General features: G+C 33.5%; 1 protein-coding gene and 1 long non-coding RNA gene across 2 annotated transcripts in view; one reads left to right on the top strand and one right to left on the bottom strand.

Annotated features, from left to right (window-relative positions):
- Window positions 1-19: 19 nt before the first annotated feature.
- LOC128167785 (uncharacterized) lies at window positions 20-3802 on the bottom strand. Its single transcript, XR_008241260.1, has 3 exons — window positions 3699-3802; window positions 333-454; window positions 20-132 (listed from the first exon to the last, which is right to left on the bottom strand). It is a non-coding gene; the product is annotated as an uncharacterized LOC128167785 (long non-coding RNA).
- A 156-nt stretch (window positions 3803-3958) lies between these two features.
- LOC128167784 (uncharacterized) overlaps window positions 3959-14871 on the top strand; it is a 30999-nt gene continuing 20086 nt past the window's right edge. Inside the window, exons 1-5 of the mRNA XM_052833698.1 lie at window positions 3959-4044; window positions 5977-6068; window positions 6194-6299; window positions 6710-6883; window positions 7774-7882. Of these exons, the coding sequence (XP_052689658.1) occupies window positions 6001-6068; window positions 6194-6299; window positions 6710-6883; window positions 7774-7882 (457 nt within the window). The 5' untranslated portion in view covers window positions 3959-4044; window positions 5977-6000. The remainder of the gene's footprint in view (window positions 4045-5976; window positions 6069-6193; window positions 6300-6709; window positions 6884-7773; window positions 7883-14871) is intronic.

Raw genomic sequence — 14871 nt, 5'->3', positions numbered from 1 at the left:
AGGATGGCAATTCTCGACAGCAGTGTTCGCGGACTGGAGTTTGAAGATCTGGTGTTGCACATTTGATAAAATTTCCAACACTCCCCGTCAATTAATCAGAACCCCATGAGTTCTCACCAAGAGATTTATGGGCTGCAAATTTAGAGGAGGGAAACGTTACAAGCTGGCAATTAGAAGGAGTGAGGGAGGGGATATTAATTCCTGTTGGTATTGTTATTAGCTTAATCTTTTATAAGTCTTTTTGTCATACACAAATTGTGTAAGTAGCTATCAACACATAAAGATTAAAAAGGAAAAGGAAGTTTTTTTTCTTAAATAAACATTGAAAGTACCTTATTGTTTGTTCTTTTAACCATTTGATTTGACCACAAGTTGTTTTCTTTGATTTGTGTCCTTTCTACCATCAAGAGGCGTTCCTGTACATGCATGGACACTGTTTATCAGTCGTAAGTTTCTGGAAAAAATAGACAAGAATTGTAACTGTCTCTGTGTCACTGAAAAAAAGAAGAAACAAACAATGCATGTGTATTATTGTACCATTACCAAATCAAAATCAAACCATGGTAGTTTCAAGCCTCAGATATCTGGAATCCATGTTTGTATTATAATTTCGGAAGCATACATAAAAAAAACCCAGTGGTCTTGTTGTGCCTGGTACACACAAAGGTCTATTATTTATTTGTGAAAGAATCCACACTGGTCAATGACCTGAGGAAGGGTGAAGTGTGTGAAACTCTATTCCAGGTACCTTTTTTCATAATCCGATGAGGATTAAAACTTTGTGATATCGCTGAGAAAAACAACCATTGAAAATTTGTGACAGAGGAAAACCAAATTTATGATCTAAGAATATTGACAATATTATAAAGGTCTTCAAACTGCTTTAGGTTTCTGTTTATACTGTACAATATATCGGTACAATATCTATTTGTCTGTGCTCTCTTGAAAATTCTAGAACAATTAATACATGATTGTATTTTAACCCCTGAGCAATCAAAAGTGTTCTAAAATTGATCAATATCAGTACCCTTAGCCTAGTTGAGTTAGCTTTTTGCCCCTTTATTATTTGATATCAGTGTCAATAGTTATGGAATTTTCAGAATTAAATCAAGGAATTTTGAACATTCTTGATTTTATCTTTAAAATACCAGGTTAATCGGTCACTAATTTCTTTGGTGATTCATGTGGTAAATGAAATTGGCGACATTGCAAGAAAATACATAACCCGCGTTAGCAGGTTATGTAAATTTTTTTTTTAATTAAGCATGAAATAAAGTACTTTATTACGTTATACTTTAATTGTGCCTGAAAAGCAATATTTGACATGAATGATCTGAATCAATGTAATGAACAGTTTACAGGTGGTTGTTCCTTTAATAGCCTTTATATTGAGAATCTTCTTAATAATAAGTTAATATTTTATCACCAACCTATGATCAAATGAAAGGTCGACCTAAAGGGTTATCAATGCATTACCTTCATTACATCTCAATTTGTAAACTAGAGGTACTGTGAGCAAGCTCACAATTGATACTCCCGCTAAGAAAAAAATCATAACTCATGTATTTTTTCTATTATAGAAAATATTGGATGAATCTATTTCATCGTCCATTTTCTATAAATAACAACTGCTCTATTTTTTAAAACTGTTAATGCTTATATGAGTACACAAACCAATTTCTATTCTTTAAATTCCATTTTAGTTCAAGTTAACCGTTAATGCATGAGGACATTTGCATCCTTATGTTAACAAACATGACTCGAATCAAACGAAATTCCACATGTCAAGCAGCCACTTAATATAAACAATTTGAATTATTGGTATACTGAGCCCGATTTTTTTTTTAACAATGACCTTGAACTTCCTCAATTGACCTTTGGTCAAGGTCATGACACACTCTCAGGTTATAAGCATTCTAGATGTGAATTAAGAACTTCAAATATTTGTACATTAGAAAGAAATGGACTGGACACGAGTTTTACACTTTTCTGCAAGTGACCTTGGCCTTGCTCAAATGACCTTGGGTCAAGGTCATGACAAGCCCTTAGCTCATAAGCAATCTTTGTGTGAACTGAGAACTTCCAATGTTTCTCCGGACCGGACAAGAATTTTGCACTTTTTTCTGCCATTGACCTTGACTTTGTCCAAATGACTTTAAGTCAAGGTCATGACACACCCTTAAGTCATAAGCAATCTTTGTGTGAAGTAAGAACTTCCAATGTTTCTCCATCAAAAAGATATGGACCGGACACGAATTTTGCACTTTTCTGTCAGTGACCTTGACCTTGCCCAAATGATCTTGGGTTAAGGTCATGACACATCCTTAGGTCATAAGCAATCTTTGTGTGAAGTAAAAACTTCCAATGTTTCTCCATGAGAAAGATATGGACCGGACATGAATTTTGCACTTTTTCTGCCAGTAACCTTGACCTTGCCCGAATGACCTTGGTTCAAGGTCATGACACACCCTTAGGTCATAAGCAATCTTTGTGTTAAGTAAGAACTTCTAATGTTTCTCCATAAGAAAGATATGGACCGGACACGAATCGAACAGACAGACGGACAGATGGACAGACGGACGGACGGAAAAGGTGATTCATATATACCCCCCCAAACTTCGTTTGCAGGGGGTATAATAAAGGGCACAGGAGAATGAACTTTCAGTGACAGATTCAGGTAGGAATATGGGGGAAGGGAGAGTAAATTCCCAGCTGTAGGATTATTATTGTCTAGCTTTCCCAAGATATATATCCAGCACATTAGGACAATTTTTAATAGAAATACACATACCTGTGAAAGATGTGCAATCAAAAATGGACAAAGGGGAAAATATCCAAGATAATTTCATTCACACATTATCATTTTTCACTCAGAAAAAATCACAGGAATGAATACTAATTTTGTACAGAGATTTATAATTGGGAATGTTAATTTGACATCTTTTTTCCATTCAGAGGTCACATGGAATGAAAAATTGTGCGATACATTCCAAATACCTTGCACCATTATTCAATGTTATCATATGTTGCAATACAAAATCCTCGTAGACATCACATTTTTAAGCCTTGCATTGAAACCTGATAAGCTAGAGGGGGTGTTTCAATGGATAAATCTTGGAATTTTTTTTAATACTTCTGAATGGACATCATTTGAACACCGAGGCATTTACGAATATATAAAAATTAAGCTTATTAATGTGAATTGAGGATATATCTTGGGACAGAGTATAATAAAATAGTCAATACAATACACAACATTAAAAAAATTAAGAATGCCATACTAATTGTTTTAATCATCAGTGTGAAATTTGTAATCAACACACTGACAGCAAGGAAATCATTTCATTGCTTGAGAGCACACAATACACTGGTAATTACTAATTTAGAAGTAGACATGGCAATATTATTTGGAAAAAAAATTTAAACTTCTTTATTTATTAGAATGGAATGAAAAATTAAACATATACAAAACTATTTCAAGATATTCTCAGCATAAAACTTTAAATAAATTTGGTCTCAATATTTAAAGTCTTGGGTCCTGATCTCACATTACACAAAATGCATTTTGTTATTGTTAAGCTTCAAAAAGATGGTTTATGCATAGGAGTAATCTTATCTATAGTTATCTTTGCGTTTTATCAATGCTCACAAGGATAAATAAGATAATCTGATAAAGTCTAATGAAAATTTGCATTTACCCTGAATTTAGCAGCCTCCCCAACGTTTTGACACATAAGACATTTCTCTGTCTCTTCGATTTTACCGCGCCGGTGGAAAACGGTACGCTTTGATGAGAATATCGAACCCGATTCATAATCCTGGATTCTTATTTTCATTATTCCTAAAATATTTCTTGATTTTTCAATGTAAAGAACACACAATGATTATTGAAATTAAATGGTAAATTTTATAGAGAAAAAATACGACCACTATGTTAATGAAAAATATCTATACAACGCCGACAACACCGTAACTTCTGCAATTAGACATACCACCGGTCAATTAGAAATAATCACAATAATTCGATTGAACGAGTCATTTCATGTAAGTACATTTTGAGAGTATATCCCTTTTTAGTCTTCATATCAGGACACAAATATCCATTGATATTGTGAGAACCATGAAGACTGTTACATAAATATGATAAAGACTTTGAATGAGGATCGAATCTTGAACTGATGCGTATGGTCGCTAATGTACACAACAAAGCAAACGCTGCCAAAAAAACATGTCTTCAAATGAAAATCATAAATTGCTATTATTCCTATTTTTTAAATGAGGGGGATGAAAGATTTGATTGAAAATTAAATGTTAAGTATGTATCAAACAAAATTAAATAAAGCACTGTCTTTGTAACCCCCCCCCCCCCCCTCACACACACACACACACACACACACGTATGATTGATCTCCCGAACAAACTTTAAAAAAGCAATAGACACCTCCACGATAACTGCGGTACTGCTCTCTTGCAGGGCAAAATGCATCTTCCCAAGTCAAGGTTTCTGATCCGCTCTGCTCTACATAAACAGCGGATCAGAAACCCTTGATTTGGGAAGATGGGCAAAATGATATACTTTGCCAAAAATTCAGTAAGTAGATAATTAAATGACATAAATGAAACAATTGACGTTACGTCATATTTCACCAAACTATGTCATTTTGCCCTGCAAAAGAGCAGTACCGCAGTTACCGTGAAGGGGTTAATAGAGAGTTGTATGAACGCAACACTTAGATATATTCAAATTGGACTCTTTTTCATCTGTAACATAATGGGAGAAATAACGACGGATCAGGCCAGGATTCGAACCCAGGCCCCCTGAATCTCTAGTTAGGTGCTCTACCAACTGAGCTATTTGGCGCCGATATCTAAACCAGTCTGACCATCACACATCTAAATTGATGTATAAAATAAATCTTAAAAGTTATTTGTATAGATTAGGGATGGAAATATGGAAAGAAACAATTGCAAGTCTATAATATTTGGTGCTATGAATATCAACTTACTTCTATATTGTATCTCTATAAAGTCTAAGATTATATTTATCATGTTGATATTAAACATGCAGTTTGTGGTAGTATATATTGTATGTTCGATTCTTCACCACGCCATGAGACATTTTCAGTTGATGCCTCTCCCTGGTTTCTGTGTTGCTTGGCAAATGAGAGTCATTGACTCCTCCTGGATGGGACACAACTCAATTGAAGTACAGTAATCCCTCAGCATAAGCTGATACCCATTTCAGCTGGAATTTGACAGAAATTTTTTAGATAAAGTGCTTTTTCTAAGGGCATGACCCACAGTATCAAGTGACCAGAGAGGTGCTTGAACCTGAAACTTTTGGGTTACTGGTCTAAAGTCCATGACCACTGAGCCATACATATATGTGGGCCATACATATATGCTCCACACATATAACTGGTCTGTGAAGTTCAAAGTTTTTCACCTTGTGATAATTTTGTTTAACTCTCCTGAAGCTCCACTGGCCATGGCGATGTTTTCAGCTTGTTTTTTAGTTCCCACATCCTGCTTATTGCATTGTTTTTTTTATCAAAAAATTTATGCTGCCAGATTCGTAAGAGAGGAAGTTAAAAGTAAACATTTTATTACAATTACATGTACTATAATATATTTATTTTAAGGAAATTTGCGGCCATTGGAGTGGAACCATGCTACAAATTAATTCAATTTTTATAAAATTGTTTCAACTTGAATAGTCTTTTTTATTTACATGTACTAGATCATGGCTTTTATGTATGTGTGTGTGTGTATGTGTGTGAATTTGTTATATTGTAAGATGAAATACTGTAACAGAAAAAAAGTTAAAAAAGCTTATAATGCAAAGTTTAACTTGACACTCTCTGACATGCCAATCTAAAGGCTATGGTACTCAGGTGACTGCAATGGCCTTTGGGCCTCTTGTTGCTAGTACATTGTAAATGATATTTCTTATTATTGTTTTTTCTTAATTTTCAGATGTCACATTGAGAGTAATATATAATGTCCGACATACGCCGCCAGTGGGTCTCGAGCGTTTCCAACTTTTCCTCTCAATATGACTCAACAGGGTGAGTTATCTTTAATTCTTTCTTCATGATTCACCCAGTCTTTGTATCCCAAAAATCTGTAGCATTGCATGTAGTACCTATACAATGAAAATGTATAATTATATATAATGTGAAATTATTTGCAGATGGTCTGCCGAACAAGTAATAGGGCCTCCCAAGGTTTACCCCAAGCATGGGGATATCAGAGGAGCTTGGGCCAGCGGAACTAAAACCAACAATGAATTTATTGAGGTAAGTCTGCACATTAATTAGAGATGAAAACATAAAGTTTATACAATATAGTAAAATCCTTCTCCTAGCCATGAAGGTGCATAAGGTTGGTGCTAAGTGGATGAAAGTCATTGACTGCCCCTGGCTGGTATACAAGTCATCACAGATTAACCTCAATTGTATGCTGGTACCCAGTCGCTGCTGATGGACTGGGACAATGTAGGTTAAGTGCCTTGTCTAAAGGGTACAACGTACATCAAGGGACTACAGCGGGACTTGAACCAGCAACTTTTGGGCCTATGATCACTATTAAAGCTGTGTGCACCACAATGACTATGACTAATTCAAACTCGATATTTTTTTTTCAAGTGTTTTATTATATTGTTAACAAAGAGTTATAACTTATACATGTAGTTGAAATTTATTTTCAGGTAGTGTTTTTACAAAAGGTTTACCCAACTGAAATTAACATCTATGAAACGTATAATGCTGGAGGGACCAGGAAGGTGGAAGCGAAAACTGACAGTGGGACGTGGGTCACAATTTACGAGGCCCCAAAAGTTGAGGTCATCAAAGCCAGTCGTATATTTAAGCCACCTTTCATTGTGAGTCAGTCTTGCTGATTTGTTATTTGTTATAAGTTTTAATCATATTTATCAGCTTAACAATTCATCAAATGTGTCATTAAAAAGTGATTACCCGGTACTTTATAATAAACAATAAAATGCATTTTTAATGCCCCCTCCCCCTCCCCGCCTCGATCCATGCATGTATCCAACATCAACACGACATTATATTCTATATGAGTTGTAATTTTTTTTCCTCTGTCAATCATCATTTTACATGGGTTTAGAAACAGTTACAGTGCAGATGAACTGTTCTGATTGGCTCTTGCCAATGAGGTGATGACAAGTGAGCAAATTACAGCATCACAATTTTGTTTCCTATTTAATCGGCAACAGTGCTGTCAAAACTGTCCATCACATTGCGGGTGATTCAAGTATATTATATGTACAAAAAAATAAAAACAACCAAATGATTGCATGAAACATAAGGTCACCATGAATGTACATGGAAGCTTAGTCAGTCTATTATGTAATTACACATGCACCTGCGTGGAATTAATATGAAAGCCTCTTTTCAATGAGTTGGAATTTACATTATTGTACTAAAGGTCACAGAAAACATGCTGACCTGTATAAAGCAAAATTAACATAGTTCAACCCATCAAGGTGACAGCATTAAGCTATCTGCATGGTTACAAAAGCAAAAAAAAGTATGTACCTGGTAAATTAATAATTATCCTCCTTGTCTGTCAGTACATTTGATAGAAGGAAGAGCCAGTTCTTACAATATACAACTATTTGGCAGCCTAATCTAGTTACTACAATTATTTTGGCAAATTGATTAAGATCAGCTGTTCTGTTATGCTACTACTCACATTACATATACATTTATGTTGCAATATTTCATGATATCACGTTTAATTTTGCAGGATGCGAACATCTCCATCAACATTCTCAAAATAACAATAGATTGTACGTCAGCCAACACATGGGTAGAAATTGATGCAGTAGAATTGGTGGGAACAATACCAAATCCAGGTACATTCAATAATTCGACTGTCTACCTTTATTATCAACAGGTTTTTATGAAGTTTTCAAAATTATCATAAATAATACTCTTTAATAATGTAAAGATCAGATATAATTGATATTTTGAGTTTGAGCTCTAGCATGCGGAAATTTGACTCTATTTTTCTGTCTTTCTGTTAATTGAACAAAGTCACAGATTTTGATAATGCAAAACTGCACGTAACAACAAGAGGCCCATGGGCCACATCGCTCACCTGAGCAACAAAAGCCATAATGAAATCAGATTTATGGAGTCATATACAAAATATCTGGACAATGTAGTAGAATATATCCTGTATAAAAAGATTTTCAAATTTTTTCTTCAGATATTCTCATGTTGAACATTGAGCCACTTTTTGAATAGGATGGTTTCAAAGTCATATCACATAAATAAGTATTTCCGTTCTCAAGAAGATCTTAAACAAGTATCTATAAACCTATAAATCTATAAGTCCTGTTGGGGTCCAAACACTGTCCATTGTCAAAGTAATTGAGAATCAATAATATCATTATGTCAAGATGTTTGCATATTAGTAAAACCATGTTTAATAACATTTAAGTTTTTAAGAATAATTCAATGTTTTTCCTATGTGAAATTGCCGCTTCCCACATTGTTGCCCCACCCTTTCCCTGGGGATCATGCATGATTTAAACAAACTTGAATCTACCCTACCTGAGGATGCTTCTACTTTCTACTTCTACTTTCTGGCCAATTTGTTTTTGCAAAGAAGATTTTAAAAAAATTCTCTCTATATTATAATTTAAAAATTTGACGCTCCATTGTGGCCTCCCTACCCCTGAGGATCATGATTTGAACAGAAATGAATCTACCTAACCTGAAGATGCTTCCACATAAGTTAAAGCTTTTATTGTCTATTGGTTTTTGAGAAGATTTTAAAGATTTTTCTCTTTATTTTTCTATGTAAAAATTTGGCCCCTCATTGTGGCCCCATCCTACCCCCAGTGATCATCATTTGAACAAACCTGAATCTACCTTACCAGAGAATGCTTCAGCTTTTCTGGCTAAGTGGTTTTGAGAATAAGATTTTGTAAAAAATTTCTCTCTATACTCTTATGTAAAAATTTGACCCCTCAAATGACCCCACCCTAGGGATCATGATTTGAACAAACTTGAGTTTATACTACCGGAAGATGCTTCCACACAAGTTACAGCTTTTCTGGCCAATTGGTTTTTGAGAGGAAGATTTTTGAAAGATCCCAACAAATTTTCAATAATTCTTTAGTTAATTATATCCCTTTGAAAGAGGACATGGCCCTTCATTTTAAAAACTTGAATTCCCTTCACCTAAGGATGCATTGTGAGAACTTTGGTTCAAATAGGCCAAGTGGTTTTTGAGAAGAAGTCAAAAATGTAAAAAGTTAAAAGACAGTAGGACAGAAAGACAGACAAACAGAAAGACAGATGCCGGACAAAAAGTTATCACAATAGCTCCACTGAGCTGTCAGCTCAGGTGAGCTAAAATAAACTTTGAACATGAAATTTAATAAGATTTGATAAGCTCATCATCACAGTAATGTGCAAAAGTTAAAATGATGTGAAGTAAATTTTACTAATGTACAGTCACTACCAAACAAGTGATAACCTCAGACTGGTAAACGTTCTTGTAACTTATTTGTTATGCTAAACATGGTGCAATAATTGTATAGAATCCTTATCTTTATAGGCAAGTACTTTATTCCGCAATTCCAACACTTTGTGTCATATCATGAGAAGATAAAATTTTGAGTGCTTAATTTTTGTAATACATGTACTAAATGAAATTTCAAATTGTTTACAACTGTCAGAAAAATAACTCATGCAATTTGAAGTGGATACATTGCTTGATTAGGAATTAATCTACAGCATCATGTTTGTTTGTAGTTTTCAAGTAGGTCTTAATGCTTCTATAAGTACACATTTTAATGACTGAATTAATTTATTATGTGTACCTGCAGTAGTTTTTTTTGGAAACAATAACCTCAAAACTTATTGGTTTTTAATCTTTTAGGAAGCTTTTTATGAGCCCCCATTGTCGATGAATGTGATCTGAAATCTGGATAAAGAATTGAGAATGGTTGACAAGAGAGAAGAAGCGTAGGATGGAAACTGAAAACGCAATCAATTGTGACAGCATTAATGGTGTCTGGAGGCTTACCGTTTTAAGGAATTTGCTGGAATTGAAAATTTCAGATTAAAATTGAATACTCTGACAGCATGGACACTTATTTTGAATTTATTTATATTTTACAACTATTGTAAATGTAAAACTGATAATGTTTATCAGTATATTGACCAATCAATATAGGATCTCTTATGATTTGTGATGGTATGTGATTTTTATCCAACATGTTGTGAGTTTTCTATTTCCGAGCCTTGACGACATATTTTACACATCTTTTGTTAAACCTCATTCTTATCTGTAAAAATTATAATTGTGAGCTTGGACAACACATTTACTGCAAGACGTCAACAATTTTAGCATGAAAAAAAAGTTCCTCCATGAAAAAAACCCAAGCATTTCATTTTCGAACATATTTTAATTAATTCATCAAAAAAATAAAATGGTATTTTTAACTTTAAACTACTACTGAATTAGATCTTCTTTTTTTTTTCACTTCATCATTCTACATCAATCAACAGTCTTAACCTATGCAATGTAATATATTATGACATTATGCTGGGTAAAAATATACAGTGTAATACATGTATCAAAAATTTATTACCTCAGTTATATTGAGCCAGCCATCTTGATAAAAAAAAAGATTTCTGCAGCTGCATGTATAGTAGCTTTAAAATTTTTTTTGTATTGTGAATGAAAAATATACATGCAAGCGCCCTATTGCCTATTCTTTACATATAATTATCTGTATGACTGCAATATGAGTATATGTACAGGTAGATATCTATTATTTGGATACATTTCTGTGATTTTTACAAACAGTGTCTTTTTATTTTCATAGTTTCAATGTTTTTCCTTTAGAAATAAGTCAGTTGTTTAGGATTTAAAAATTATCATTTTTAAAAGTCTTTTGTAATGATGTACATGTAAATGATTTGTTGTAAAAATCTTATATCCACCTTTGTCTTCACCTGCAGGTTAGGTAGTGTTTCTTGTCCTTTCTATTAATGTTGATGTTAAATCCATTTTATACATGGATTACAAAGGATATCATTAAAATCTGATCCAATTGATTTGATTGATTTTGAAATATGTTAAGCTCTTTTGAGTTAGTCTTTATAGTACTGAAAAATAGTACAGTTGAACTTTGGTATCTTGAACACCGTTATTTTGAATACAATGGATATGTCGAAGTGATTTGTAAGTCCCAACCTATTATACTTTAAGTAATTTACCCTTATTATCTTGAATACTTTGATATCTTGAAGTTTATTTATAACCAGTCCCATGTACTTTGAGATAACGAGGTTTGACTGTAATTAGGTACACAAATTCTACTTCTATGTATTTTTTAAATACTTAATATGCTGTGGTTGTAAACTAGAATTTTTATATGCACTGTTAATTATTTACACTGAATTTGTAATGTGTGATTGGAGCAGCTGTCATCCGAACATGTCAAGAACATTCCATATATATATACATTGATTAAAACTGATTTTAGTCATCTCTTGTTGCTTATCGTGCATGTACAAGTGAATTTTTTTCACAAATATTAAAGTTAATAACAGTCAAAACAATGATTTTCCCAAAGAATTGGCAAACTGCAGTGGAGTGTGACTTGCCTTACACCCTGCTGAAACTGGAATACGTAATGGTTGCACAGTTTTCTATATCTAATTATCTTCACATTATATATTTGAGGAAGGATTTAATTTCTACCTATGTTATATAATATAACTTGGGGCATAACTTGTTAATACTCTTATAAGATAGGTATAAACGAGATTCATTCTTATACTTCGTATTTTATTGATATGCGAGCTTTTATTCCATTTGATGAAAAGGTGCTTTTGTTACGCGATTTTTGTTGCATCAATGAGAATTTTAATGAGGACTATCTGTCTTTTGAAACTGATTTCTGTTCAATGAAACGATATATCTCGTTATTATTTGGCACATAGTATATCATGACAATTCTTAATTTGAGGTTTGATATTGTTTGGTTTGAAACCCAATTCATATAAATATTACTTAAATTTCAACATTACATAGTTTATTGTTGTTATAACACAAAATTTCACCATGCGCCATTACCTTATTTTTGCAGGATTAGATTTTAAATAATTTTATAAAAGAATCGATTGTAGTTAATTTTTCTACTTCAATTTATTTGAAACTATTGCTGTATTATATCTAACAAATTTAGTAATAATATGATGTCAAGTAAAATACATGTAGCCATGACAAAAGTCTTCGTATTTATTGATTGGCCCTTGAGAACTTCTTTTTCTCATAATTTTCAATAAAATGAAAGTTTTTTTCTGAACCAAAACTTTTTTATGACTGCTCTCGGATACATTGGTCAATGATTCTTTGGTTTATGTTTGATAAAAAGTGTTGAATTGTGCTTTTGAAATTACTAATGTTTGAGAATCTCAAACCATCTAGGATACACGAAAATTTCCTAGTCCAAGAATTGGAATTGATTGTGCCTTTATTGATTTAAATGCCAAAGAATTAGAAGTTATCAAGTGATTCCAATATTTAATGCTCAAGAATGAGATTTTAGACTAATATGGTATACATGATCTGCAGAATTATGTCTAAACTTTAGCCTTACATTTTTTGAATGTCATAACATCAAAAAATGTTCAATAATTCAATTTTGCTAACCAGTATGCATGCTTTTGTGATAATTAATCCTGCAGGTACACGAAAGGTTTTTGATCTTCACAAACCTGCAACTCCCTTCAGTACTTTCAGTACTCTGATTTCTCTTTTAAAATCTATACATTTATTGATAGAAACTTCCTTTAATTGATTTCTCTCTTTTTAGCTCACCGAGACGAAGTCAGGGGGAGCTTATGCTATACCCTCGTCGGCGTCGGCGTCCGGACCTGGTTAAAGTTTTTGTTGCAGGTCCTGTATCTAAGCTATTACTTGTCCTATCTTCACCAAACTTGCATGGATGATGCATCTGGACCTACTTATGGACTTGAAAGACTTGGATGCTGAATCTGAGTCCTAAATTTCAGATGCTGGAGGAGGTTAAGGTTGTTGGACCAGGTTAAAGTTTTTGTTGCAGGTGCCCTTTGATAGCAATATCTAAGTTACTGCAGGTCCGTACTTCACCAAACTTGCATGGATGGTGTGTCTTATGATACTGATGCACCAGACAGGCTTGAATGCTGAATCTGAGCCATAGGTTTCGGATGCTGGAGGAGGTTAAGGTTGTTGGACCAGGTTAAAGTTTTTGTTGCAGGTGCCCTTTGATAGCAATATCTAAGTTACTGCAGGTCCGTACTTCACCAAACTTGCATTGATGGTGTGTCTTATGATACTGATGCACCAGACAGGCTTGGGTGCTGAATCTGAGCTATAGATTACAGATGCTGAAGGAGGTTATGGTTTTTAGAGCTGGTTAAAGTTTTTGTTGCAGGTGCCCTCTGATGATTATATCTTAGTTACTACATGTACTTGTCCTAACTTCACCAGACTTCCATGGATGGTGCGTCTTATGATACTGATGCACCAGACAGGCTTGAATGCTGAATCTGAGCTATAGGTTACAGATGCTGAAGGAGGTAAAGGTTTTTAGAGCTGATTAAAGTTTTTGAAACAGGTGCTCTCTGATGATCATATCTTAGTTATTACTTGTCCTAACTACACCAGACTTCCATGGATGGTGCGTCTTATGATACTGATGCACCTGACGGGCTTGAATGCTGAGTCTGAGCCATAGGTTTCAGATGCTGGATGTGGTTAAGTTTTTTGGAACAGGTCACATGTTTAATAGATAATAGTACTATTTCAAACTTGCATAGTTGATTAAACTGTAATATGAATGAATCACAGAGGAAGCTTCAGACGAAGAGCTTGATCTCCATTATCAAGGATGCTAAAAAATAAATCTTAAGGTCCTAACTTCACCAAACTTGAATGGATGGTGTGTCTTATGATACAGATGCACCTGACAGGCATGGATGTTGAATCTTAGCAATATTAGGTTGTGGATGCTGGAGCAGGTTAAGGTTTTAATTGCTAGTGCCCTCTGGTGATAATATCTTAGTTATTACTGGTCTGAACTTCACCAAACTTGCATGGAGATGCATCTTATGTATACTGAGGCACCTGACAATCTTGAATGCTGAATCTGAGCCATAGGTTTCGGATGCTGGATGAGGTTTAGTTTTTTTGGAACAGGTCACATGTTTTATAGATGATAGCTTGCATAGTTGATTTAACTATATTATTAATGAAACGGAGAGGTTGCTTCAGATGCAGAGCCTGATCTCCATTATCAAGGATGCTAAAGAAATCTCCCACCTCACTCAAACCTGCTCGATAGATAGATGTGTCTGTTGATAAATGATATAACATGATTCCTATGATATAGTATTGTATGGTATGAAACAATATTCTTTAATATGATACAATATAATATCATATGTAATATTACAAAAAGTGATATGATACGATATGATATTGAATCAATTTTTTTTATATTTTATGTTAACTATGATATTGTAACATGATATCGTTATGTATAGTATTGTATATTATGATACAATATTGTATAATATTATATTGTATTATTAATTTATTATTTTATCACATGTTACTATTACATAAAATATTGCAAAATATAATATTATATCCTATGATACAATATGGTATATTCTATTATATTGTATCATACGATATTGTATAATATGATATTAGTTTCTGTATATAGAATTCTATCACATGAAATTGTATAATATGATACTGTTATATTATATAATATCGTATCATACGATATTGTATAATATGATATTGGTTTATAATATGATATAT

This window comes from Crassostrea angulata, chromosome 10, assembly GCF_025612915.1.
Source record: "Crassostrea angulata isolate pt1a10 chromosome 10, ASM2561291v2, whole genome shotgun sequence".
In the NCBI taxonomy this organism is placed as follows: domain Eukaryota; kingdom Metazoa; phylum Mollusca; class Bivalvia; order Ostreida; family Ostreidae; genus Magallana; species Magallana angulata.
The sequence above is the reverse complement of the archived record's forward strand: the minus strand, read 5'-3'. Positions and strand labels throughout refer to the sequence as shown.